The sequence below is a fragment of the Metarhizium acridum genome (assembly GCF_019434415.1).
Source record: "Metarhizium acridum strain ARSEF 324 chromosome Unknown scaffold_29, whole genome shotgun sequence".
Classification (NCBI taxonomy): domain Eukaryota; kingdom Fungi; phylum Ascomycota; class Sordariomycetes; order Hypocreales; family Clavicipitaceae; genus Metarhizium; species Metarhizium acridum.
The window spans coordinates 985,784-1,009,345 of record NW_027094017.1 but is presented as its reverse complement, the minus strand read 5'-3'; the positions used below and the strand labels follow the sequence as shown (position 1 = coordinate 1,009,345).

The 23,562-nt window shown below is 51.3% G+C and overlaps 8 protein-coding genes across 8 annotated transcripts; 3 read left to right on the top strand and 5 right to left on the bottom strand.

The window, feature by feature from the left end:
* Positions 1-74: 74 nt before the first annotated feature.
* Positions 75-413, bottom strand: J3458_004374 (uncharacterized protein; the record flags this gene model as incomplete). The annotated part of the gene is made up of 1 exon (XM_007809857.2): positions 75-413. One exon carries the CDS (start codon positions 411-413, stop codon positions 75-77), a length of 339 nt encoding a protein of 112 aa, XP_007808048.2.
* A 990-nt stretch (positions 414-1,403) lies between these two features.
* On the bottom strand, positions 1,404-1,967 carry J3458_004373 (uncharacterized protein; the record flags this gene model as incomplete). The annotated part of the gene is made up of 1 exon (XM_007809858.1): positions 1,404-1,967. One exon carries the CDS (start codon positions 1,965-1,967, stop codon positions 1,404-1,406), a length of 564 nt encoding a protein of 187 aa, XP_007808049.1.
* A 1,991-nt stretch (positions 1,968-3,958) lies between these two features.
* J3458_004372 (uncharacterized protein) lies at positions 3,959-4,363 on the top strand (the record flags this gene model as incomplete). The annotated part of the gene is made up of 1 exon (XM_066118181.1): positions 3,959-4,363. One exon carries the CDS (start codon positions 3,959-3,961, stop codon positions 4,361-4,363), a length of 405 nt encoding a protein of 134 aa, XP_065976781.1.
* A 2,353-nt stretch (positions 4,364-6,716) lies between these two features.
* Positions 6,717-8,800, bottom strand: J3458_004371 (uncharacterized protein). The gene has a single exon (XM_066118180.1). The coding sequence runs from the start codon at positions 7,555-7,557 to the stop codon at positions 7,267-7,269; it is 291 nt and encodes a 96-aa protein (XP_065976780.1). The 5' UTR covers positions 7,558-8,800; the 3' UTR covers positions 6,717-7,266.
* A 4,348-nt stretch (positions 8,801-13,148) lies between these two features.
* Positions 13,149-13,735, top strand: VMA16_1 (H(+)-transporting V0 sector ATPase subunit c''; the record flags this gene model as incomplete). Its single annotated transcript, XM_066118179.1, has 2 exons — positions 13,149-13,540; positions 13,624-13,735. 2 exons carry the CDS (start codon positions 13,149-13,151, stop codon positions 13,733-13,735), a joined length of 504 nt encoding a protein of 167 aa, XP_065976779.1.
* Positions 13,736-14,937: 1,202 nt separating this feature from the next.
* Positions 14,938-16,591, bottom strand: J3458_004369 (uncharacterized protein; the record flags this gene model as incomplete). Its single annotated transcript, XM_066118178.1, has 3 exons — positions 14,938-15,726; positions 15,820-16,467; positions 16,544-16,591. The coding sequence occupies 3 exons, from the start codon at positions 16,589-16,591 to the stop codon at positions 14,938-14,940; spliced, it is 1,485 nt and encodes a 494-aa protein (XP_065976778.1).
* A 2,861-nt stretch (positions 16,592-19,452) lies between these two features.
* J3458_004368 (uncharacterized protein) lies at positions 19,453-20,814 on the top strand. The gene is made up of 2 exons (XM_066118177.1): positions 19,453-19,763; positions 19,824-20,814. Exons 1-2 carry the CDS (start codon positions 19,667-19,669, stop codon positions 20,516-20,518), a joined length of 792 nt encoding a protein of 263 aa, XP_065976777.1. The 5' UTR covers positions 19,453-19,666; the 3' UTR covers positions 20,519-20,814.
* An 851-nt stretch (positions 20,815-21,665) lies between these two features.
* On the bottom strand, positions 21,666-22,394 carry J3458_004367 (uncharacterized protein; the record flags this gene model as incomplete). Its single annotated transcript, XM_007809864.2, has 1 exon — positions 21,666-22,394. One exon carries the CDS (start codon positions 22,392-22,394, stop codon positions 21,666-21,668), a length of 729 nt encoding a protein of 242 aa, XP_007808055.2.
* Between the last annotated feature and the right edge of the window lie 1,168 nt (positions 22,395-23,562).

The following is a 23,562-nucleotide window of genomic DNA, read 5'->3' as shown; positions in this document are numbered from 1 at the left end:
CGTCTCGTCTTGTGAGATGCCGTGCGGCCGTCGCAGAGCCGCCGGCAGGGTTGCATGGGATGACATGTTTGGCCTCACAACCAAGTCGGCAGCAACTCCTTCTCCCGTTTATACGCCGGCGGCGGCTCTGCGGGATTCGGTCCCTCGGAGAATCTCCCAGATATGCTCCCCTTGCTTTTCTTCTTACCCCAGGCGCTGTTGGTGGGTGTGGCTTTGGGCCCGTCCTTGTTTCCCGTCTTGCCGAGCTTCTTGTTGCGGCGCCGTCGAACGAACAAGTGCAGGCCGACTATCATGAGCGTGCAGGGGATGGCGACGCAGAAGCCGATGATGAACTTGGTGCTTTGATCGGATCCGCCTGCGTTCTTGGGCGCCAGCTGTTTCTGCGGAGGCGCGGTTGAATATTGGCTTGGCATATTTGTCAGGTGTTGTTGAGTTAAAAAAGGTGCGAGGGGAATATTTACTTGGTTCGAAGTTTGGATAATCAATTTTCCATCTTTTTCTTTGGAAGACGTCGCGCCTGTCGGTTGGTCTTGATGGCGTGTAAGTGAGGACAAGGCGGGTGTGCGTCATGAACCCGTGCACATTTGCCTTTGAGCCATGGGGGAATGGATGCCTGGTCCTGAAATGCGGCTGCTTGTTCTTTGGATCTGGACTTTGTTGGATATTGACTACCATTCCGGCAATTCCCCCAAGGTATGCCGAGACGCTGATGTGGCTTTGATGACGTCGAGATGCACACGTTGGGATGAGACTTGGTTCTGCAACTGGTGGGAAAAATCATATCGAGCATGACACTATGTCTTTGCAAGAGTAAATAATGCGTAGTTATTCTGAGGATAATGCCAACAGACAGCGAGGCACGAGTTGGTTCTTTGTTCTTGTTTGAAGGGGATACCCGATTTGACAGATGGTTGCTCATGCCGGATCGAGATGTGCTCAAGTTGGTTGATGCCAAGGCTGATTGACATGCATTGCTAGTCTTTTTAGGCACAAAGTATGCGCATCTTCAATCAAGTACTGGGAAAACATGGCTGCGGCAACCGGAAATAGAAAGTCCCTTGCGCGTGCCAGTCTTGTCGTCGACGACACTTGGACAAGAATCACAGCACTTCATGATCTTGGAGACGAACTAGCTTTCTTCCCGGATGATGTACGGCTAGAATTAAACAACAGTGTCTCACTAAGCGGCAGGGAAATTCCTGCAGGAGATGCTCCCAAGCCTCCTTGTCCCAATGCCAGACTTTAAGCCAAACTTGGAGCTTGATTCCAAAGACATTCGGGACTCGCCCCATCCAAAGCCCGTGAGCAATAAAACATAGGGAAATACAAAGACCAAAGAATAGCAGACGGACCAACCACGCCCCCGATTCTCTCCAAAAGCCAATACATGCCCTAAAGTAACCCTACAGCTGTGGCTTCCCAGTTTCCTTGGATCCATGTGCCTTGGTAGTTGAAGGCTTCCCAGTCTCCTTGGGTCCATGTCCCTCAGTAGATGAAGGCTTTCCCGTTTCCTTGGGCTCATGTGCCTGGGTAACGGAAGGCTTCCCAGTCTCCTTGCACCAATGTCCCCTGGTGGGTGAAGGCTTCTTCTCGGCGTCCCTGAAGGCTTCGCACAGATTGGAGCACGGCCACAGTCGACACACGACGGTGCAGAAATGGTACGTGTCAACACGTGGCTTTCGAAGTTCAGGGCGCACTGGCACCGTCTTGTTTAGCATCGGGTCTTCCAAGATGAGCTGACGCTTGGCCTGCTGAACCGTAATCCCCTGGGCGGCCTGAGGACCGAGGGTATAAGTCTTCCGAAACTGGCTCTTGGCCGCTCCAGTGCGCAATGGAGCAACTACTTTATAGTAGTCGGTCGTATCCCGATGAGGGACATCGGGGACGGCCCCCTCGGTGTGGACGACGGGGGCGGCGTTGCCCAGAGCAATGGCAGAGGTGGCTGCGAGAACGGTGGCGAATCGCATTTTGAAGTATGGATGTGTCTTGCAGTTTAGTGGCTGAAAAGCGATTTGTAGGTTGAAGAATGTAGCTGCAAGAGGCGGGTTATCGTGTATAAAGGAGATGGTATTCGTTGGCGGGTGAAGGACGAGCGAGATGGAATTTCTTTCCCCTTTTCGCCAGGAGGGCGCGACAGCCTTTTATGTGATTTCTTCCGAGTCCTTGGCTTCGAGTGAAGCGCATTGCCTTTGCCGATGCGTATTGGTGAAAAGGTTGTGTGTCTTTATGTATCGGTATAGTTCTAAATAGACTGCAACCGCGTGAGTCTGTGGCGCTAGGCGCTGCTTTGGAGAGCAAGACAAGTACACTTAGTCCCGTAGTAGATGCAAGCCAGCAGGGTTTAGCCTCTTGCCACATGCTTGGAAAAAATGTCAAGTTGGATTAGACTCTGAACTTGCAATGGGGCGGACGCGGCTTCAACACCGGTGTAAGTGAAAGCGTAACACGTACACGACCACCACATGCCGGCCCAAACGTTGTGGCCGACACAGCAGAGACTAAAGCTGGATAGGTGAAGCGGGATTGTAGCAAGCTATCAAGACACACATACACACAAAGCAAAAAAGATGGCCCTTTTCTCATCTTTTCCGGTTACGGGCTAATCGAACAGTAGAGGATAAGCAGTACCCTTAGCTTTTCGTAAATAACTACCTACCTAGCAGGTGGGTAATAGATGTAATTAATTCTAGCCTGCAAAAACCGCTGTTTGTAAGAGCGAGTCTTTGAGCTCTACCAGCGGTTTAATTAAATCCATTTGTACGTCGGACGTACCTTTTCTAGCATATTACAGTAATTCTACCAAGATTTTCCCGAGCCGTCTTTTAGTCCGGCCCGAGTCTCGAGTTAGTGAAGCAAGTTGTAGTCTTGTATTACAAAAGACCTACTAATTAAGTTACTGCTATATTCCATACCTCGTTATTCTATCGCTAGGTTTGTTCTTGTAGTACTAGCGAGGCAGCTCTCTTATAAAAACAGTTTAGGACCGCATAACTAATAATATTCTGCCGTACAAATAGCATGACTTTATCGTAGTCATTAATAATAATGGGTCTTCTTCCTAACAAGGTAATCTCATATAACGCTGAAACCCCTGCTCTTGTCTTATAATAAATATGCCAAGGGTCTCCTAGCTTCCAGTTCTAAGCCTGTATTACTGTAGTATAAGTCCGCTTCTGCTCTTTAAAACTGATCCAACTTTTCTCAGACGGAAAATCTAGTCAAGTATTTTTATCAGCACTGTGCATTGTAAAAATGCAATTTTTTATACTCTTCCTTCTTATTATCGGACCGTCCAGCGCCAGCCTGGAGATTCGTCAAGCACCGCCCCCCATACAGAAATCCGATCCACCAGGCAAACAAATTGCCGACGCAGCACGTAAGGGCATAGCAAATTGGGGGCCAAACGATGCACTGAAGCCCAAGGGCTCTCAAGGCCCTCTGAGAGAAATGCCCTGGGGTCTAGGCGTGCCTCAGCCTCCATCCAAGCCCTTTGATCCGTCTATCAAAATTGGAGTGACGAGAGTACCAGGTGAGCCTCTTGGACCAAAGAAGAAGTGCAAACCGTGCAAAAGGAAGAGGCAGCTTTGTTGTGGCAGCACAGGCGGGTCTACAAAGCCGTTGAAAGGGTCCTCCAAGACTGGTCAAGGCCGTTCGGCTTACAAGTCCAGCAAAATGCAGGTGACCAAGGCGGGGGTGGGAAAGGCAAGTGCTTTTCTTATCTTGTCACCGTATGTGCGTGACTTGCTTGAACTGTTGGAGGAGTGGGATCGCCCTATTGGAGACGCTGTACGCTGGTTGAACAGTGCGACAGCCTCTATCCAGGAGGCCATTGGAGGTCCCGCGCGGGATGATATTTACGGGAATGACCTAAAGGCAGCGTTGATATGTGCGTTAAAAGGAGGAAACGCGAGGGATTATATTGCCGGACGAAAGAATAAGATATGCATCCCCAAGGCTGATGAATTCAAGGAGAAACTTTGAGGAGGATATTAAGGAGGGAAAGCTCGATGAGCTCATTGCGGTGTGTCAAAACTGGGAGACGCATGTGAATGAAAATAAGCCCGTTGAGGAATGGTTCAAGGGCTACTGTGCGGCGTTTCATCGCACCGACGAATATGCGGAGCGGATATGGGAGATGGGGCTTAACGCGCTCTTGGATTCTTGTTCTGAATTTGGGATTAATGTTCCCGAGAATGAAGATGTTTGGACTGAACTGGAAGAGCGCTGTACGGCGTTCCAAGCAGATGTAGAGAGTGTGGAGAAGGCAGCGCAAAAACCGGCCGAAGGAATCCCAATGATAATAGCTGGCAGATGCAAGGTAAGCTGTTGTGAAACAATACCGCATCTCAGTAATTGGAACTGACCGCAAATGTAGTGTGATGCCTATAACTTGCCACCATCTACCGACCCCTGCCTCAACACTTGTCTGGCTTGCTTTCTCTTGGGCGGTTTCCAGCTGGAAGTGAGTGACCAAGAGATAACCCCCGAGCTACCAAAGAAGTGTCAGGACTCGACCGGCGAAATCCCCTGTGGAGGCGGGCAGACGACAGCAGAGCTCCAGACGGGCCGTACTGTTTGTGCAGTTTGCGAGTACGCTTGGGATCCGGAGGGCGGCAAATGCAGGGATGTGAACGGGGTGCTCGTGTGGCCGCGACCTCCATCTGCCAATCCTGAACCATTGAGCCCTCCTCCGGAGTCACCAGATAAGTGTCGCGACTCGACTGGCCAAATCCCATGTGGAGGCGGGCAGACGACAGCAGAGCTTGAGACGGGCCATGTTGTCTGTGGAGTTTGCGGGTTTACCTGGGACCCGGAGGGCGGCAAATGCAGGGATAAGGCCGGAGCGGTTATCTGGGGGCGAGAGTCGTAGCCACAGTTGTGGTGGTTAGCTAGCTAGTTATTTGCGTGTTTGGTGGTTGTGGACATTGCATGTTTACCCACAAGGGGCTCGGCTCGTCGTCGTCATGAATAGATGTTGATAGCAGCCTGAACAGCCTTGACGCTTCAATATGGTGCCACGTGCATGTGCTCCTTTGCCCCCAAGCTTTGACCGAGCCGCCTTGCTCTTGTATATGTCATGGTGTTGTCTTTGTGATGCTAGCCCTAACGTTCCTTCTGACATCCCGTAGCCAACCGCAAATGTAGACAGCTTCATCGTGACATACTCGTGTTGTCGCTGTATCGCGAGGAGACTCATTGTTGGCGTTGCAACTTGCGACGCTGTTCCAGTTGATCTTGCAGATCGTCGATAGCTCGCTGCTGCGTGTTACGTGTGTGCCATTGGGGCCAGATTCCATGAAGCCGGGAAGATCTCGTTGATCCGTCTCCTTCGGGAACGATGAAAGGGCATCCTCGGGTTGGTCAAGAACTACCGCTGGATTATCCGGGAAAAGGCCACAGTGAATTCTCCGAAGGCGCTAAGAATTGTGCGTTACTTGAGCATTCGATTCCGAACCTCTTGAAGATAATATAACAAGTCTGGTCGATCTTCCCAGAGTCGGTCGCCCCGTTGGCGACTTCACGATGAAGCCATCTTGGAAGCACGAGGCGGCGATGCAGGACCTCTTCTCGTCTCGAAGCATGAGCCTCCGGGCGTGGACTGACGTTGCGTTGAGACGCCATGGCGGCCGGTTCGCGGACACACCACATTTTCGCATTCATCATGTTCAACATTGGCGTGTGGTCGAGGATCCGTCGCTTCAGCATGTCGAGTGAGACTAGGAAGAACTTGGGCAACATTTGGAGGTGAAGCGCATCGTACGGTCCCTGAATGCGGAGAAGCTAGCGGCAGCTAGCGGGGAGCCGGAGCATTCATAAATATTCGACGGCTAGCCTAATTAGGATGGTTTGATGCAGCACAACGCCATAGAAGGGTTAGGGTTGAGAGACTTTAAGGGGTCGAGCAGATACCCCGGACGAGTTCACGAACAGCAGCACATCGGTCTGGTGCTCTAATTGCAGCAGCCGCCATTTACTGCAATGGCCGGATGTTTGTCCTCACGGCCAAGTTCGTCCTGTATACAACCGAGCGGTGCATCATCCCGTGCAGGAGCAGGCATCTATACGAACTTCAGAAACTTCAGCTCAATACCATCTCCTTACAAGCCTCAAGCATCAGCATCCAAGTCACCCGTTCTTAATAGGCGCAATCAGTCTCCTCCGTCGCACATCGTCAAAGCAACCGCCACGGGACCCTCCGTAAATTTCGCAATCCACGCCTAGATTGTAAAACCACAGACGGTCATGATGCCACTTCCCACAATACAACCGTAAGCCCCAAACATAGTCAGCCAGCTGCCATTCTCCCTATTCACCCAACACGCCGTACTCCGTACCGAGTAAAGAATGGCATAACAATACCCGGCAACCCCGAAACCGGCAGCCACCACGTTTCCTCCAAGCCATCAAGAGGTCAAAGTGGGGTGGGTGGTAGATGTGAAAGGTCCGCCCAACCTCGATGCGTGGCCTATCATATTGGACACAAAAGCTTTTGACTTGGAGCTTGAGCCATGACATGTGCCGGTCTAGCGTGAGAACACATGTGGCCGTGGTGGGTGAAGCTGGAAAGGGGGGAACGACGTTTTTCAGAATATTACACGATAAAAAGGAACTAAAGAAAAATTATCCGTACTCCTGATGGTGTAGTCATCTCGATGACATCGTAGGCATTGCCGAATGTTCACCAGTATGCCTCAGTATTCTAGCAGCCCAAGGCCCCCATATGCAGACTCCTTTTCGGGTCAAGTACTTTTTGCCTCTACGGTTGATGGCTGGAATAAGGCAAATCATGGACACCAGTCACTTGGACACACAAACTAAAATAAAACTTATGGTATTCCTGCCATTCAGTGCCGACATCCTGTCAGCTGCCAGTGCATCCTCCGTGACAAATTTGTTATCCTGAGCCACAATGCAATGTACATGCTAAAGCGAAAGTAGTTTTAACAAAAAAGGGTCCTCAAAACTCCGAGTGAGTGCGCATTCTCTCCTCTAAACAAAATTAAGGGTCTCTGATGTCAGAGCTGTCAAAGTTCGCTATCGTGTATTCGTCGCGAGTTTGAGTGGATATAAGAAGTCTATCGTCTTGATGCGGTGATGCGATGATGTAGAAGCCAAGGGTAGACTTGAGGCCGTATAATTGTGACGTATTGGCTCCTGGCCATGCCGTCAACTTTTACGGTCCCGAGTTCGTCACCTGAAGATCCAGCTTGATATGAATAGGATAAAGGAGTCCAGAACTTGAAAGGTCTTTTCGCGCAAGAGTCTTCACTGTCGGTGGTTCTTGGATCCCTTGTAATGTCTCCTTACGCGCTCGCGACCTCGTCTCTCTTCGTCCTGGCTGTGCTCGGCTCTTCCATCGTCGCTTCCACTGCTCAGTCGTCGACGGTCTTCCTCATACCACGCGCTGAGTGATTTCCCACCAAACATTAAGTCTTCGTCGTCAATAACAATCGGTTGTATCCATGCATACGAGTTGAGATCGACCTCGCGCGCAGAGCTGTCTAGAGCAAGCATGTTTGGAACGAGGTAGTATGTGGGTTCCTGTTTGGGAGACATGGTGGTGGAGGATGTGTGAGTCTGGGTATTTGGTTGCAATGTGGGTTGCGTCGCGTCTTGGTTCGTCGCGTCTTGATGTTGTTTGTTGGTTCGCTGGTCTTTGATGGGGATTGCCAGCGTGAAGGCAATAACAAAAATATCTTCTTTTTGTGTAAAGAAGATATTTTTAGACTGTGCGGGATGGTTGATGTTTGAGTCAAAGAGATGAGATGGAAAGGAGATGGAGTCTTTGTTATCAAGAATCGGAGTTGGATAGTGGCGGGTCCAAAATTATTCAAGCTGGAGCTCAGAGGGGCAAAAGTAACGAGATCCAGTAAACAGACGCAGCAAAATGTGGGGTCATGAACCGTAGCGCTGGGCTGCGGAGCAGAAGCGTCGTGTTTGAAGTCTCAGCTGAAGCAAATAGACTGCCAGCGTGCTGAATTCAATATTTCAGCTGCGAGTCCCGACCGCGTGTCGACTCCGGAGATTTTCTTTTGAGGTTGAGGGTTCAAGCAACACAAAAAAGGAGGTTTGAGATTTTATGAAAATTAGAAAAAAAAAAAAAAGAAAAAAAAAAGGAGTCTGGGGCGCCGGCACCGGACGAGTCATGAATATGTGTGAGCGTCTTTTCGACTCTCAGCGCTGCGACCCTCGGCCGGTGGCACCGGGACCAGTCGGAAGAGGGATTCAGCAATGTTGGGGAACGTGTCAGAGCGGGATGAAGACAGTGCTCCAGTGCCCACAAGCGTTGTTTGATCCGAGGTGAAGAGATGGGGTGTGGTGGAGGGCTGGTGGCGGACGCCGTCAGACTGTTGGTGAGGAGCCAAGTGGGAGCTCCGACTCATGCGGTTGCGCTGGGTGCACCGTGAACCAGGAAGACGGAGTGATTCCGACGCTCTGGCTTGGCGTACGATTGCGAGATATCAATGGGCGTGTCCCATAGAGCTGACCGAGAGCCTGTTGGTGCTTTCGATCAGTAGATGCTTGTATTTCAAGTGCGCAGGCACAAGTACTTTGAGGATGCGATGCAGATGCAAATGCGAAGGGAAGAAGGAAGGAAGGGAGGAGTTAGGCGCATGGAACCCGGGGGAGGATTAGAAGGAAATAAATGAAGCCGGCATGCGGCTCACAAGACAGCTGGACCGCAAAGATTTCGTCACAAGGCGGCAAAAGATGAGTGCATACGTACAATAATCGCCATGCTCATGGGACGGAGGGTTTGGTCAAACCGATTCAGACGTCCCAAGTTGTAGGTCTGCCTGGTCTGGAGCGAGACTGGAGGCTCGGAGGCTGGAGGCTGGAGCAATCTGGACTGGGGGGGGGACTTGGGTTACGTCGATCCGGGGCTTGGCGGGGCGCTGCCTTGGGACCAGCAGGAAGGAGCCACCTACTTGAGGGGACACAGTGCCAGGGAAGGCAAGTCACTCTAGGTCAGTGTGTACGTCGAAGCCAGGTATCTTTAGTCGTTTGCAACCAGGCCTTGCTTACTCGAGAGCCGAGAGAACTTTTAACAACCTCTACAACCCTGCAATCTCGACTCGCGATGCTGGCCAACAACGGCACTGTGTGCCTCCCGGAAGTCTTAAGAGGTAGGCAGGCGGGCTGCCTCCAGGCAGAGAATAACCAACTAATAGATTCACAGGGCTGAGCGCGTATGGTGCCACGGCTGGCAACATTGGAATGGCAGAACAGTAATAATCCAAGACGGACGGACGAATGCGGCGTACAATGCATCAAGGTACTCGCTATCTCTTACTGTTAGTAACTTTCGTCATGTTTATCTCGCAGCGTTATTATCACGCAGTATCAAAGTGTCGCCAACGAGCAGCTAACAGGTATCATCTCTGCCGCCTCCAGAAACCACTCAAAATGTCCAGTAGAACGCGCCGAGCATCGTCACATGTTCTACTTTTATGGTAGATACGACATCAGGCAGCTACATGGACGCCTCACTTGTCTCTCTCTCTCTCCCTCTCTCTGGCTATGTACAGTGTGCATGAGGACGGACCAACAGCCTCATCTCGCGACTCTGCCAAACACGACTGCCACAGAGGGCAAGTTGTCGTTCCGCCACTCTGCCACGCTGCCACTCTGCCCTTCAGTCATTAGTGTCGGCCTTCTACTATTGTAAACTTTTTCTTTGGCACCATGTGGCGCAGCTGAAAGCAGCAGCTGGCGGCTTCAAGCCCTCCGCCCGTCTGTTACGGCCTGCCAAACGAGAACACTCCGATGACGGTGGTGTGCCGATTGTCTCGGTTCGCCAATTGCCTGGCTGGCTGAGTAGAATCCGGCCTGCTGCTCACCTCAGCTATCTAACTTGGACGCTCATATTACGTGGATGCACGTCGACGAGCCTTGACAGCCGCGTCAGCATGCTGTGCCACCCCAGTTGGGCTCGCTTTTCAACATGATGAGCTGCGAGGCTGCTACCGTCCTGCTGCCGTCGGCTCACCCTTGGCAGTTCATAGCACTCCATGTCAGATTTCTCCGTGCGTCTGGTACAAATGTACCCATGCATGCAATGCGTATAAACTTGTCCAGTCCTTCGTTTGTCAGCCGACAGGGCTGAGCATAGGATCACCGCCCATGTTAGTTGGTGATGCTACAATAGTGAACAAGGTAAAGAATGATATTCCGTTCATCTTCCTAGCTTCTCTTTCACCCTTGCCGTTGCATGTCCATCTCCGGGCTTCCTAATCTGGCTTAAAGACTTTTGAGTACAGGATTTCCCCGCAGTCACAAACCCCCTTCCTTTGCATCGCCATCGAGTCTACCGCGGCCGTTTCCCACCCCGAGACCCCTAACAACACCGCATCGTGCGGTGGAGCGTTAGATGATTGCCAAACAACGCATGATTATTTGTCCGGGTCGTTTTTCGTTGCCATTAGCCGCTCATCTTGATGATCTAGTTTGTGCATGTGCTGTGTGCTCATTGGGTCTGGTGTCTTGCGGGGGGTGTCAGCCGATGGTGGCGGCAGGTGGGCAGCAGAGGCAGGCGATAAAACCACAAGACTTTACGGTGCATGGGGGCAAAGCGCCGCAGCCGCCGGACTTTCGCAGAATACGGATCTCAGGCAGAGTGCGTATTTTGTTCTGGAGTTTTTCCGAGTGCTCGTGTCGATTTGGATGCAGTTTTGGGGGTGTTGTTTTGGTCATGGCAAGTTGGGCGGCTGCGACTTGGACGGAAACATCTGAAACCTTGAAGCTGGGCTAAAGCTGCACATGCAGAAGAAGCCTTAGACGACCAACACAACGATGCGGCTCTGCAGGCAAATATCGCGTCTTCGACACCATCTTGCGACACAACATGCAGTGGGAACCTACCGGGGACATTACCAGTTGACGAGCAAAGCAAGCAGGGCAGGCTTTGCACGGATTGAAGAAACGAAATAGGAAAAGTAGCAGCACCTCCATCCTATCGCATCCTCCTGCCAGAAGCCGTGGCTCTCCGTCCGGATTCCGGAACCATCCAGTATAGCACCGTTTGACGTGCACAGTACGGAATGCTACGGGACACCCGGCAGGGTTCCCATGTCCGGCTGCGCCTCTTTGGACCGGGCTCATGGCTTTTGCTAGAGGCGGTCGGCTTGTGAAGTACGGCAACGCAGATATTTAGCACGTCGGTACAGGTCCATTGTAACTTGGACCAAAGGCCGTCACGTTGTTTCTCTAGATTGACTGAGCCAGTCACATGGTCACACTGGCCGTCGAAAATGCAACCTTGACTTTTTTACGCGCCGCAGTCGTGCAGCGGGAGGAGTGTACCACGTTCTGCTCGGGACCATAGCCCGAGGTTGAGATTATGGGCAAACACGACTGCAAAAAGACGTCTACACACTCTGCACTGGGAGAAAGCAAAAAAGGGTACCTCTGGCTTGAGTATCTTGAGTTCTGGTATTACTTGCCCCTTCCCCGCCTTTTTCTTCATCTTTGGCCCCGTCAAAAAAAAAAAATAATGACCCTTGTCCAGATCCATGTAAACCATAACTTATTCCTTCATCGCACCCATGCCAGCTCTGTGCAGAGACCAGCCCTTGTACACATGCTAGAAAAATCGCAGGCTCAGGTACAAGTGCCAAGGCGGGCTGGCCACCTACTAGTACCTACTAGGAGGTACCTACAGGCCCTCGGAGATCCGGGGAGCATTAAAGTCGTCTAACCCAGTCGGAGGGCTTGGCTTCCGTCTTTGTCGGCCCTTTCGTGTCACTTTGCGGGTCGACGCCGTCCATGATTCCGATTACTATCAGTGTCCATCAAGAATCCCCATCCCAAGATACTGGTTTCTTAAAACCCACGCGACGGCATGACGACAGGACTGACCGACCCAGCTTACCCAACGTGGAAACCTGGTGCCGAGTGTGAGCGGCAAATTCGTCATGTGTACGGAGTACCCCTTTTATGCCCGTATGCCGCTTTTGCTTCCATGCACTGGTTTTGCGCTCCGCCTTTTCGCCACGTTTGGTGGTCGCGGAGAGTGATGTCATCGGCCTTTGTAATGCGACACGCATGATTACCGGGCCGCAAATCATGCCGCCGGAACACAGTCCGGACCAAAGGGCGCTTGAGATTCAGTTGATCGCCCTTTGGTTTTAGGTTTTTTATTCAAGGATCGATTCCTGGGTCTCTCTTGTTTTAATGATCAATGGGTGGATTGCGGTGAAGAGTGCAAGAACCTGGCAAGGCAGGAGAGGGCATAGACAAAAAGAAACACCGGACACTCTAACTACTTGGGCAAAATATTAGGTGAGTGGTTTCCGTTTTGTGTCCCCTGCCACGCGCGTGCCTGGATTTGTCCTAGATGATGCAAATAGTGCCTCATCGTCGGTGCCACATACGTTGAGACAATGACGACATTGGATTCTGGGAGGCTAATGGGATCACAGAGTAAGATTTGTTCCTTTGGCAAGAATGCTCCAAGAGAATTACCGTAGTGTGAAATGGCTAGTTTTGAGCTCCAACAATATCTCTATTTGTTCAACTTTGAATCTTGGATACTGTCAATGGAGTAGCCATAACTGGCCATGGTTAGTTGGGAATTGTGCGCATGCCAATCATCCTCGGCCACATTAAAACAAGGAATTTAAGGATTTGCGCGACAAAGCCAATAACCTCTCCAAGACAGAATGTAGTTTCTTTTCCTTGGCCATTCCTATTTGCACAGTTCACAGCGGCCATGGTGAAAACGTCAAATGGTATAGGGTACCCATCTCCCAGCTCCCCACCAATCAACCAATCAAGTAGCCGCGCAACGGCCCGCCGAACATCAACGTTCAACCTCATTTCATCCCATCATCAGAGTGAAGCTCAGCCAGCTTTCATCCTGCATCGCGGCATCCATCAAGATATCGCGGCCTATACAGCCCGGTGGCACTGACATCAGCTACAATGTACGCCACGTACAGCATACCATCGTTGCTGTTCGTCGTGGGAGCGTGTACGTGAACACGGAGCGCGTGCCCCGGCACCCCTACTAATCCCATGACAGATATGCTCTTCACCGGCAGCGGCGAGTCCTTCAACGTCGGCGCCTTTTTGGAGTCAATCTCTCCGGCGGCCTGGGCGAACCTGGGCATCGCGCTGTGCATGGGCCTGTCTGTCGTTGGTGCAGCATGGTACGAACGGCCGCCATCTCTCCGTCATCGACGGGCCGGGACAAAAAAAACCTAAAAACTGACCGGGGGTGTGCGTGTAGGGGCATCGCCATTACCGGCTCGTCTATCCTCGGCGCAGCGGTGAGGGCGCCGCGTATCCGCACCAAGAACCTCATTTCCATCATCTTCTGCGAAGTCGTCGCCATCTACGGCATCATCATGTCCATCGTGTTCTCGTCCAAGGTTGGCTACGCGACGGGTGCCGCGGCCTCCTCCGCTGATGCGTATTACACGGGCTACTCGTTGTTCTGGTCTGGCATTACCGTGGGCATGTGTAATTTCATCTGCGGCGTGGCTGTTGGCATCAACGGGAGTGGTGCTGCTCTTGCCGATGCTGCCGATGCATCATTGTGCGTAGTTTCCGCATTGTTTCTCTCCTTTTCAGGGAGGCCGTCATGTTTCCTATTGCTGCGCGCTAACTCTTGTTGGGCAGATTTGTCAAGATTTTGGTCATTGAGATTTTCAGCTCGGTGCTGGGCTTGTTTGGTCTTATTATTGGTCTGCTTGTTTCGAGCAAGGCCAACTCGATGGACGGCAGTGGATAATGACTCGGAGGGGCGTCAGCCGGGCTCTTTTGTAAGATGGGGGCGCGGGTATGTATGGTATCTTTGCGACGTTGAGATCACTGATGAACTGCGCGGAACTGGGCAAGCAGGTAATGAAAAGCGTCAAAATATTTCACAATTTAACATGGTTGGTCTCGCATTCGCGCCCATATTCGTCGTTCTATTGATTACATCTGTGCACAGCGTCCTATTCTCTGCGCGCCCCCTCTATTTTGCCCCTGACCGTGGTTCAACATGTGTGACGAGTTTTATAACCGAACATGTAAACGCGAGAGGCTTTGGTGACTTGTCGTGTGTTTTGCGGCATTGCTCTTGCTGGGCAACCCCTGCTTGTTTAAAGCTGCCTGGCTGCGTCCCTTTGGAGGCTAGCCTTCGTACTGAATAACCACCTATAAGGCCTGATACGCGATTGCATACCTGATGGCGCAGAAACACCCATCTATAACTGAGCCCACGGTACACCTGGACAGGGCGGCGTACTTTGGTCATGACTATCATTAGGGGGGTTACGACCCAGATGGCGATATAGTGGTTGCATGGTTTCCTCAAGCTAGCTTCATGGTTACAACCGACAAGACACTGCTGACTTGTTCTAAAGAGACCAGCAAGAAAAAAACCAGAAAGAAAAAAAATAATAAAATAGAAAGCCGTTTATCGTACGCACGGAGCGTCTTCACCGAGCCCTCGTTGACTAGGCGATCTTGCACCAATCTCGATGTAGTCACCGCAGTGTTTGTGAGAGATTGAGACCAAGGTAGCAAGCTAAACAAATATCTGGGACTTGAGTTTGGTCCGTAAATAAGAAAAACCGCGTGCTTTAGCTCTTTGAGTGGTATCGCTTAGAAAACTACTGCTACTTCGATGTAATGAATCCCACCACCTCCAGCTGTTTCATATCTAAAACGCCTGCCAAATCCCAATATCCTGATCAACGTTCTCGTCTCTGCTAGTTGATACATAGCGAGCCAGTAACCAGACTAGGCGCCATCATGCCGGATGACGAGACACATCTGCCGCGGGGCGTGGTAGGGATATTTCAGTTGTCCGAGAGCACCGGCAAGATACAAGACGAAAACCCCCCTACGCAGGGATTTGGTGTTCGTAGGTTCGTGGCATGAAATTGCATGAGGTGCGCCATGTCCAGCGTTCCGTCAGCCAGAAGGCCTTGGCTGCTGTAGATGTCACAAAATGCAGCAATACTCGTACATTTCTGCGTCAAACCCATCATCCTTATCCTCGGTGCTCGCCGTACTTCCTCGTTGATTGCCAATATATTTCGGGAACCAAGGGATCTCACGCGTCAGTTTTTCCGGGGCTTCCCGCCAGTAAGGAGCAGAATGCAAGACATGGATCATGGCGTACGAAGAGCGGTAATCTTCCAGCAGCTGGCGTAGCCTGATTTCCAAATCAGAACCTTGCTCTGCGGTGCACCATGCCGCAATTGTGGACAGAGGGATGTGGTGCGCGCTTAACGGAAGCTGAGACTTGGACTTGTCTGCCAGCGTGGCGGCATCGGCGCAAAATGTGGCCCGGTCCTCTGCTAGTTGCCTGTCATCAAAGTCTCTGCCAGATGCGCGCAGGAAGGCATTGAAGTTGAGGCCGATGGCGATGTGAAGCGACCGTGCTTCCACTTGGATGGCCTGCATAAAGGCTTCGTGCTCTATTTTATCCTCGACGGTCAAATCATGCGTGGGGCTTACATCTCTAACGCATCTTGGATAGGCGTGTCTGATCATGTTGTATATCAATTCGATTGATTTGATGTTTTCCCTCGGGCGTCGCAGCAGCTGCGGTATGATCAGGTACACGCTGATGTCAAGACAGTAGAAGTCGTACGGCCAAAGCGGTTTCTTCGTCTTGCGTTTGTGCCATGGCCGAGGCGTAAGATGGCGCGGCTCGGCCGCTGCATCAAACACTTTGAATATCCAGGGATAAATGTGAATTTCACTGTTGAACACGCTTGACCGAAGCTACCACGTCTCGTGTCAGTGACTCGGGCCAAATTGGTTCCAAGGGTTAGTCATGGAACCGGACAAGGAGTAGCACTGGTTCTGTACACATACCAATTGTATTGCGGCAAGCTTCAGAGCGTCATCAGAAAACTGAGCTTGATCTTGTAGTTGTACATCGTTATTTAACACGGCAGTGATCAAGTGCGCCAGCCCGTCCATATGGCCGCGAGACTCATCAGCACCGTCAACCAGCCACATGTGGCAGAAGGAGAGCACAAACACAGCGAGCAGGGTGTCCGTCTGGTACCGGATGACGGGATTATCCAAGCTCTCGCGGAGCGCGCCCAGGGCAGACGTGTACTTGTGGAGAGGCCCGGTGCTTGAGCGGCATAGTTGCAGTCGTGATGACGATGATGATGACTCCACAGACGCCAGGGACTCTACAATACCAACCATTGCGGCGAGAGACGCATCAAGCACCGGGGAGTGGCCAATGTGCTGGACGGTGGACTTCCTCACTATGGCACTGAGATTGTATCCGGGATGACGGGCCTCAAACAGACCAACGATGGAGTCGGCCAGTTTGCTCGCGCCGTTGCTGGGCGGGCTGGCGACGCGCGAACGAGCCGCGGCGTGCTGCTGGTTCACGACGGAGAGCGAGGCCGACTGATGTTTAAATCTATACCGCTGCTGGCCAACCCCTTCACAAGGCAGGTTCTTCCGTGCGCACAGAGAGCACTTTGGCTGGGCGCAGTCGCACTGATTTGTACGATGAACGAGGCAGTTAGCCCTTTTTTTTTTTCCCGGCCGGGGTTTTGGTGGCGCTGTGGTATACCTTTTTCTTCCATTTTCGACAATTGTCACAGCCGCGATACGCCCCCATGGCTAATACCAAACCAGGGCCGGGCCGGTTGTTGGCGAGATGCGCAAGGTGGGTTGGGATGATTCCATGGATGACAAAGGTGACAACCCACGCGGTGGCGGAGGGTCGTTCCTTTTTCCTTCTTTTTTTCTTTAAAATGTTGAGCCGTCAGCGAGCATCCTGGAGCGGGTCAGCATATGCAACTTGCAACTTGCAGACCCACTGGGCATTGGTTCAGAGATAATTGTGTTGCATTTGAAGAATCAGGTCTGACAAGGAGTCAAGGACTATGGATTTTGGAGCGGGGTGGCATTGCAGATTTGATATTGTCCGAGAGATGTGGAGGCGACTAGTCGACCTGGATTGGTGCCTTAGGCCGTGACCCTTTTTATATGTATTCAGGCTTACATACGCAGCCGTTATTTTAGTTGCGGAATATACTGTATGCTTGACTGAGCCAGATACTCCGTCTTACTGCGGCAAATAATCGGGTCATGCCGAGTCCATTGCAGGACAAGGCTGACGTGAGCGCCATGCCCCGATGGCTCTCGGGATCAGAGCCTAAGTGAGCAATTCCTATGATGCCTGCTGCCGCAAACAAAGCGCAGGACGGCACGCTGTATACCGAAGTTACTGTCTGGCTAGCCTCATGGCAATGTGTAACTTGGGCTGGGGAAAAATAGTGCTAGCAATCGAACATTGCCAGAGAAAATGACGGTCGTATTGATTCTAATCGAGGCTACATTGTGCTAGCAGTGGCCAAATCCGTTGTAGGCAGTTGTAAAGAGAATGCTTTCAACTGAACCATTCGCTATTCGAAATCCATAAAGGCCTTTGACTTCACCCATGTAACCGAGTAATGCCCTATACACTGAGGACTATCAGCCTGTCGATGAATGCGTATTTCCATGTCCACCAGCGAGTCGCCGCTTTCCTGACGCTTTGGATTGCCAATTGAATCTGGCACGGGGATCTGATGGGATATTCTACGCTCGCAGCTCCTTTGCGTATCTGTTTTGACAAGAGTGCATCTTGTTGCCTATCCACCATTCACGTGAATGATGGGCGAAGATGTGGGGAGAGAAGGTGTGTACTGCCTTGGCCGAGAGGGACTCGAGCCCGTCTTACCTCACTGCAGCAATTTTTAGCTTTTTAATGGTAGACCAATATAAGTTATGTGCCGAGCTTCTTATTGCACCAAAAGCAAAAGAGCCTCCCTCAGGTGGAGGATCTATTACCCCTTCTTATCCTTCTACACCTCCTCACCATATTCGATGACGACATGGTAGCATCAACGCATCGGTGTCGGGATCGAATCTACGAGTAGGGCTTGGTTGTATCGACCCTCGTCCAGGACGCCACTGTTCTTGAATACTTACTGTAATGTTCCTTGCTCGAAAATGGGAGGGTGAGCTAAACCAGGTTGCCCCGGGTTGGTGAATTATGTTAGTTAAAAGGGCATAAGGCATAATGAATCTTCCGTATAACGGAGGGCCACCTACTGCGGGTTGGCTGTTTCTTAGACGAGACCACTTTCTTCATCCGAGCTTACCCGTGCCAGTCTCTTCCACACTTGGTCCTGCGGAGGGGCCTTGAAGCTGGCTAACCCGGACATTTCACAGCCGGACCGAGGGCGGAGAAGGTGGGTTTCCGCTAGGAACCCGGATGGAACCCCGCACGTTTCCCCCGGGGCCGGGGCCGACATTGCCGGCCCCCGTCGGATAGTAATCCCGTTCACAGCCCACTGTTCAGTGTTAGCCATGAGGCGTCTATGCATTTGTGCGGTTGGAGGATAGCAGGACCGACCAACGGACGGGAAGACAGGTTCGTGGAATGCGCCAAGCTTACGAGAGTATTACGAAATACTGCGCATTGAGAGCTCAGTCTCATCGAGTCAGGGATGCGGATGTGTCAACCTGTCAGATGGCGACATGCCTATCGGCAACTTTACCCCAGGCTCGTGCCACCAGGAAAATCAAGCGGCTCCAGTTCTCTAGCTCTGTCCGCGGTCGGAGGCCACGTGAGGTCTCCCCAATCCTCAACATCGTAAACCTGGCTTGGTGGCCTTGTGCTGTGCCACGTAGACCGGATTTCGGGCTGGCCGGGAACCGCCACGGTTCGATTTTTGGGACCATTTAGGAATGAAGTGCAGGTAGGGAGTAAATGCCGCCGCCCAGATGGGCTGAGATGCGTATCAAGCTTTGCAGTGGCTGAACATCGGGTGGGGTCTGGCCAGCCAGGAGCAGAACTATTCGCTCCAAGGCCTCGATCACATATTGGAAAAGGACGCAAGAGACTTCATATGTCGGGCGCAGTGCGGGAATATGGAGCGCGGAACCTGAGTCGCGGGACCGTTGACAACGAGGTTTGCGGTACCCCCCATTTAGTACGCCTCTTGTACGTGAGCAAATCAGAGAGCTCGTGCAAGCTCTGTGGTTGAAGCCATTGACGTGCTACTTTTTCTATAACCACAGCCTAGGTTCGAGTGAGGGAATACAATCAGCGACCCTTGGAGAAGCTGCTACGCAGAACTTGTCGAGCAATGTAGACATTATTGACAGGGCCATCTGCTACAGTCACCATGTCTGAGTTGTAAGGAGTCAAGCTTTGGTTGCTTACCGTGTCATTGGTATCTTCGGGGTAGCTGAGTTGGTGATATTTGCGGGAGAAAAGAAAACAACCTTTTGAATCCCGCCTAGCCGCAATGCACAACACCCAGGCCTAGCATAGCTGGCATCGGCAGTCTCGAGTCAAGAGAGTAGACCAGTGCCAGTGTCGAAACAAAGTGAGGAGTCACCGAGCTGGCGTACCAAGTTGAAAAGGCACCAAAATTTCTGGCCCAGAGCGTGGCGTACGGCTATTCCAACATTCCACGTGGTGGCGTTGATGTTTGCCTCCACATCCACAAATACTAGGTTTCGATGGCTGCCAGATATCTTCGATGATCGAAGGGCGAAGCTTACCATTGCATCGGTACCGGGCCCGCAGGAGAATAAAAAGGAAAAGGACCCTAGTTCGCAGTGACATGGACTTTGACTCGTATCCGTGTCTCAACCAGTATCAAAATAGACATGCTCTATCTTACATGACCTTGAGATGACTCGGTCCGTCCCTGTACCCAGCAACAAGGATCATCCTAGCAGCGTACGACGAAGCTCAACCGACGCTACAGGAACATCTGCGCCCAACAAACGTAAGCTCCCAAAGCGAAACCATGCTCCCAACTGTTGCCAACCTAACTTGATTCAACCAGGCTATAGGTCCATCACCACCATGACTCCAGAACAGCTTGCGCGGAAGCGGGCCAACGACCGCAACGCTCAAAGGGCCATCCGCGCTCGGAGAAAGGCCCAAGTTTCGCAGCTCGAGGCCGAGCTGGAAGCACTCAAGAACAAGCCGCATGCGTGCTGTCGCAAGTTGCTTCAGAGGAACCTGGAACTAGAGTGCGAGCTGGCCATGATGAAAGGGAGCCCGCTTCCATGCCCGTCGCGCGCCACACCTCCAGGCCACGCCGACGAAGGCACGACAGTCGCCCAGTCGCCCGAGATGCACGGCGTCAACGGCCAGTCGTACCCCAATGGCGAGGACCCAGCAAGAACTTTGCTAATGTCCCCCGCGGGCGGCTATGACTCGCCCAGCGAGACAAATAGTCCGGTGGCAATGATTTATCCCCAGTGCGGCCTAGAGAGTAGAGACGCGCCTCTGCAAGGCCCAAATGCCGCAGTGTACACCGCAAACTACGCCGCAGACAATGTTGCCATGGCCAACCAGGCCCTCGTAAGCTGCGGACAGGTCTGTCCAACGATACCAAGTCCTTCCATGCCAGACTTGTGGCCCACGGGGACGCCTTACGCACACGCCGGCGGCATCATGGACGGTCTAGTAACCCTGGGGGCTCAGAATATGGTGCCAACAGCGAGCACAATGTCTTCACCTTTCCCGCAATGATTCACATCAGCAGCACGTACACGTTTGCAGCAAAGGAAAAAAAAAAGAGAAAAACAAGAGAAAAGAAACATATGGTGTCGGCATATCGCCTGTGCGCGCCAACACAGCAGAGTACCTTGAAGCAGCGCGATGGTTAACGAATTTTACATGGTGTAACGATTATTTTGCCCAAAAGCGGCCGTAGGCGTCAAAGGAGTATTTGGAGATGGAGGCAATGTATAATAGGAAGCATGTCGATGTACTACAAACCAGAGATATAGAATGAAATCTTGCATCCCAAACAAGAATGAATCGTTCATCTCCGCACGCGCTTCAGGGATAACAGTTCACGATGCATTTACACGTACTCAGGGTGACTTGAGCCACTTTTCTATTAACCACTGGGTACGTTGCCAAGGAGCCAAGATACTTGGGGAAGGCCTCATACATATTATTTCAAAGAGGCAAAGCTGGAAGCTGTAGCCCAATACTGCGACTGTCTTGCCTGCGTTTCCATAGAAGGATGTAAAGCGCGAGTCAATCTCCGCTTATCCCTAGTACCGTTTCATTCTTGCCATGACTACTCGCAGAGGCTGACCTAAAATCAAGACCTTTGCTGCGCAGCCGATGGCTCACCGTAACCAGAGATTGAATCTGGAAGCAAAAAGGGTCTCTGAGAATGATACATGGGATCAAATCTGAGCGGATAATGCTACAGTCGTGGAATTACATTAGCTCCAATTACGTTAATATTGACCTACCAACATGAATCGGTCCGAGTCCGATCCATTTGGTTGTTTACCTAGTAGTTGCGGCTCAGCTGTATCAAACTATAGTTAAAAGAAGAGTACCTGTATATGTATTGGTATAAATGGTTAAGCCACTCAATATAAATTGTTAACTCGTATTTTTATACATATTGAAAATTTATATAAATAGGCTAGTTACTTCAACGTAGCTAGCTGGCTTACTCCAGAGTCAAGTTTCAGCGCGAATCACACTCGAATGGTCTCGTCGCGCTGCACCGATTAAGCTCCCGGGAGAAAAAGGCCAGAGCGAGGAAATATTGCACCGCAACATTGAAACAGAGTATATTAATGCTGATGTAATGATGCCCTTCATTCAAGTCCAGCGGGAAACGTGTACAATCATGAAACCCTGAAATACCTCACACCACACTATTGAAATGAATCTGATCAAAAGGTGTGTACGTGGACCAGTTAATCGCAGAGACGTTCTTGTAGCAGTGCGTGGTCTGAACAAACTCATGGCTGGACATGGCTCCTTGTTGAGCATCTTCAAGCTGGGTGCACTGCGGCAGCAGACGGACTGGAACACACTCCTCGGGCATCTTCCAAAGAGTGCCGGTGGGGTTGGGGAACTGCTTCAGGATATTCATCCTCTTGCCGTTGTGATACTTGACAGGCTCGTTGCAGAGTGCCAGCCCAGGCACTTTGAGAAAGGCGTAAGGATGGTGGCCTGGGGAAATGGCAACCCCATGCTGGCCTGGACCGGCGTCTAATCTGAAGACAAAGGCGTCGGCGACATTTTCTTCCAGGCGAGAGCTGAGGCCGTATGAGATCCTAGGGGAACCGCCGTCAGAGAGGATATGGCCGTGGCCGGAGCGAAACTCATCCTCGGTTGCGTTTTGATAGAAGACACGCGGCGTTTCAGCAGTGCTGCTGGTGCCAAGGAGATTGCTAGGAGGGCCAATATGAATGCTACTAAGGAACATGTGGTGAACAGGGTCTGGAAGCTCGCGAGACAGATCGGTGTTGTTGACGACCAGGTGGAAGCCTTGGGAAGAGGACTTTTCTGGATAGTCGCTACCGGGCTGGCTGGCCATGGGAGAAGCGGCCGCAAGGCTAGCGAGGACAAGGGCAGCAGTATACATCATCTTGAATGACGCTGTTTAGGAGGTGTAAAGAACTAAGGCAAGATGAGGGCTCTGTTTTGGTGGTTTTTATATGACAGGCTGCTGCAAGATACCACCACTGGCAGCTATGGATCGCATTGAACAGTGGACTCGTCCTGAGATTGAATCTATCTGTCGAGGGAATTGAGGCCCTCCTTATAGTTGGAAATCGGAAGGCATCGAAAAAGCCACCTTTCAATTGAAAAGACCCTGATTCGAAGGTTTTAGCTAGCTAGCTTCTATTTTGAACCTTAAAGCCTAATTTGAACTTTATCACCTAATTTGGACCTTCTAGATGACGAAGGCCCGGATTAGATGATTCATTTGATGACCTAGATTACGTACTTGTTGACAGAAGAATTGTGTGTTTGGAGCGGATGACAGATGCGGATGGTATAAGAAGGGACAAGGTGGTATGGAAGACACTCAAGAGGTCGTAATACGTCTGGCGTTATTAAAGTTCGCGCTTAACGAAGTATTACGTTTATAAGGATTACCGTGATAAAAAAAACATGGCATTTAACCCTTTTAGCCGTCAGCACATTTGGCATCGCCTTTGACTCGACCGTGGCTCCCAGCGTGTTAGCAGCTGCAAACATGACAGGACTCATCAGTGCTGGTGACAGAAACCTCCTTCTCTACGCATATTCTGAATGTAAAAATGGAAATCGATCCCAGGATTGCAACAAGGTCGTCATTCGCCTGCAGCTAACCAGTTCTCTGCCTCAAAAGCGTTGCTTCTTCTTGTCCCTTGGGGTCCGCGCTTGCGCTCTTCAGCTTCATCTTGTATCTTGAACTTGGCAACTATGATGTGTTGCACTGACAACAGCAGCCAGTCTGTTTTTTGACTCCGAGCCGTAATGGTTGGACAAGCTCGGGCTGCCGTAAAAAAAAACATGTCTTGCCCAGTCTTTGAACATGGCCTCCTTCTCGGTAGTCACCAGCCAAGGAAGCAAATTCGATGTAGAATTCTCATCTTTTTAAGTTGATATCCGCGCGTAGGGAGGGGTGGAACGGAAGCCGTCGATTCACCGGCTTGGCTGCAAAACACGACAATGTTGGGATGAATGGGGAGTGTGGGCAGAGGCCTCTGACTTTTCTTTTTGCATTCTATTTGGGATCCTTCTCCATTCCTTTCTGAAAGATGTTT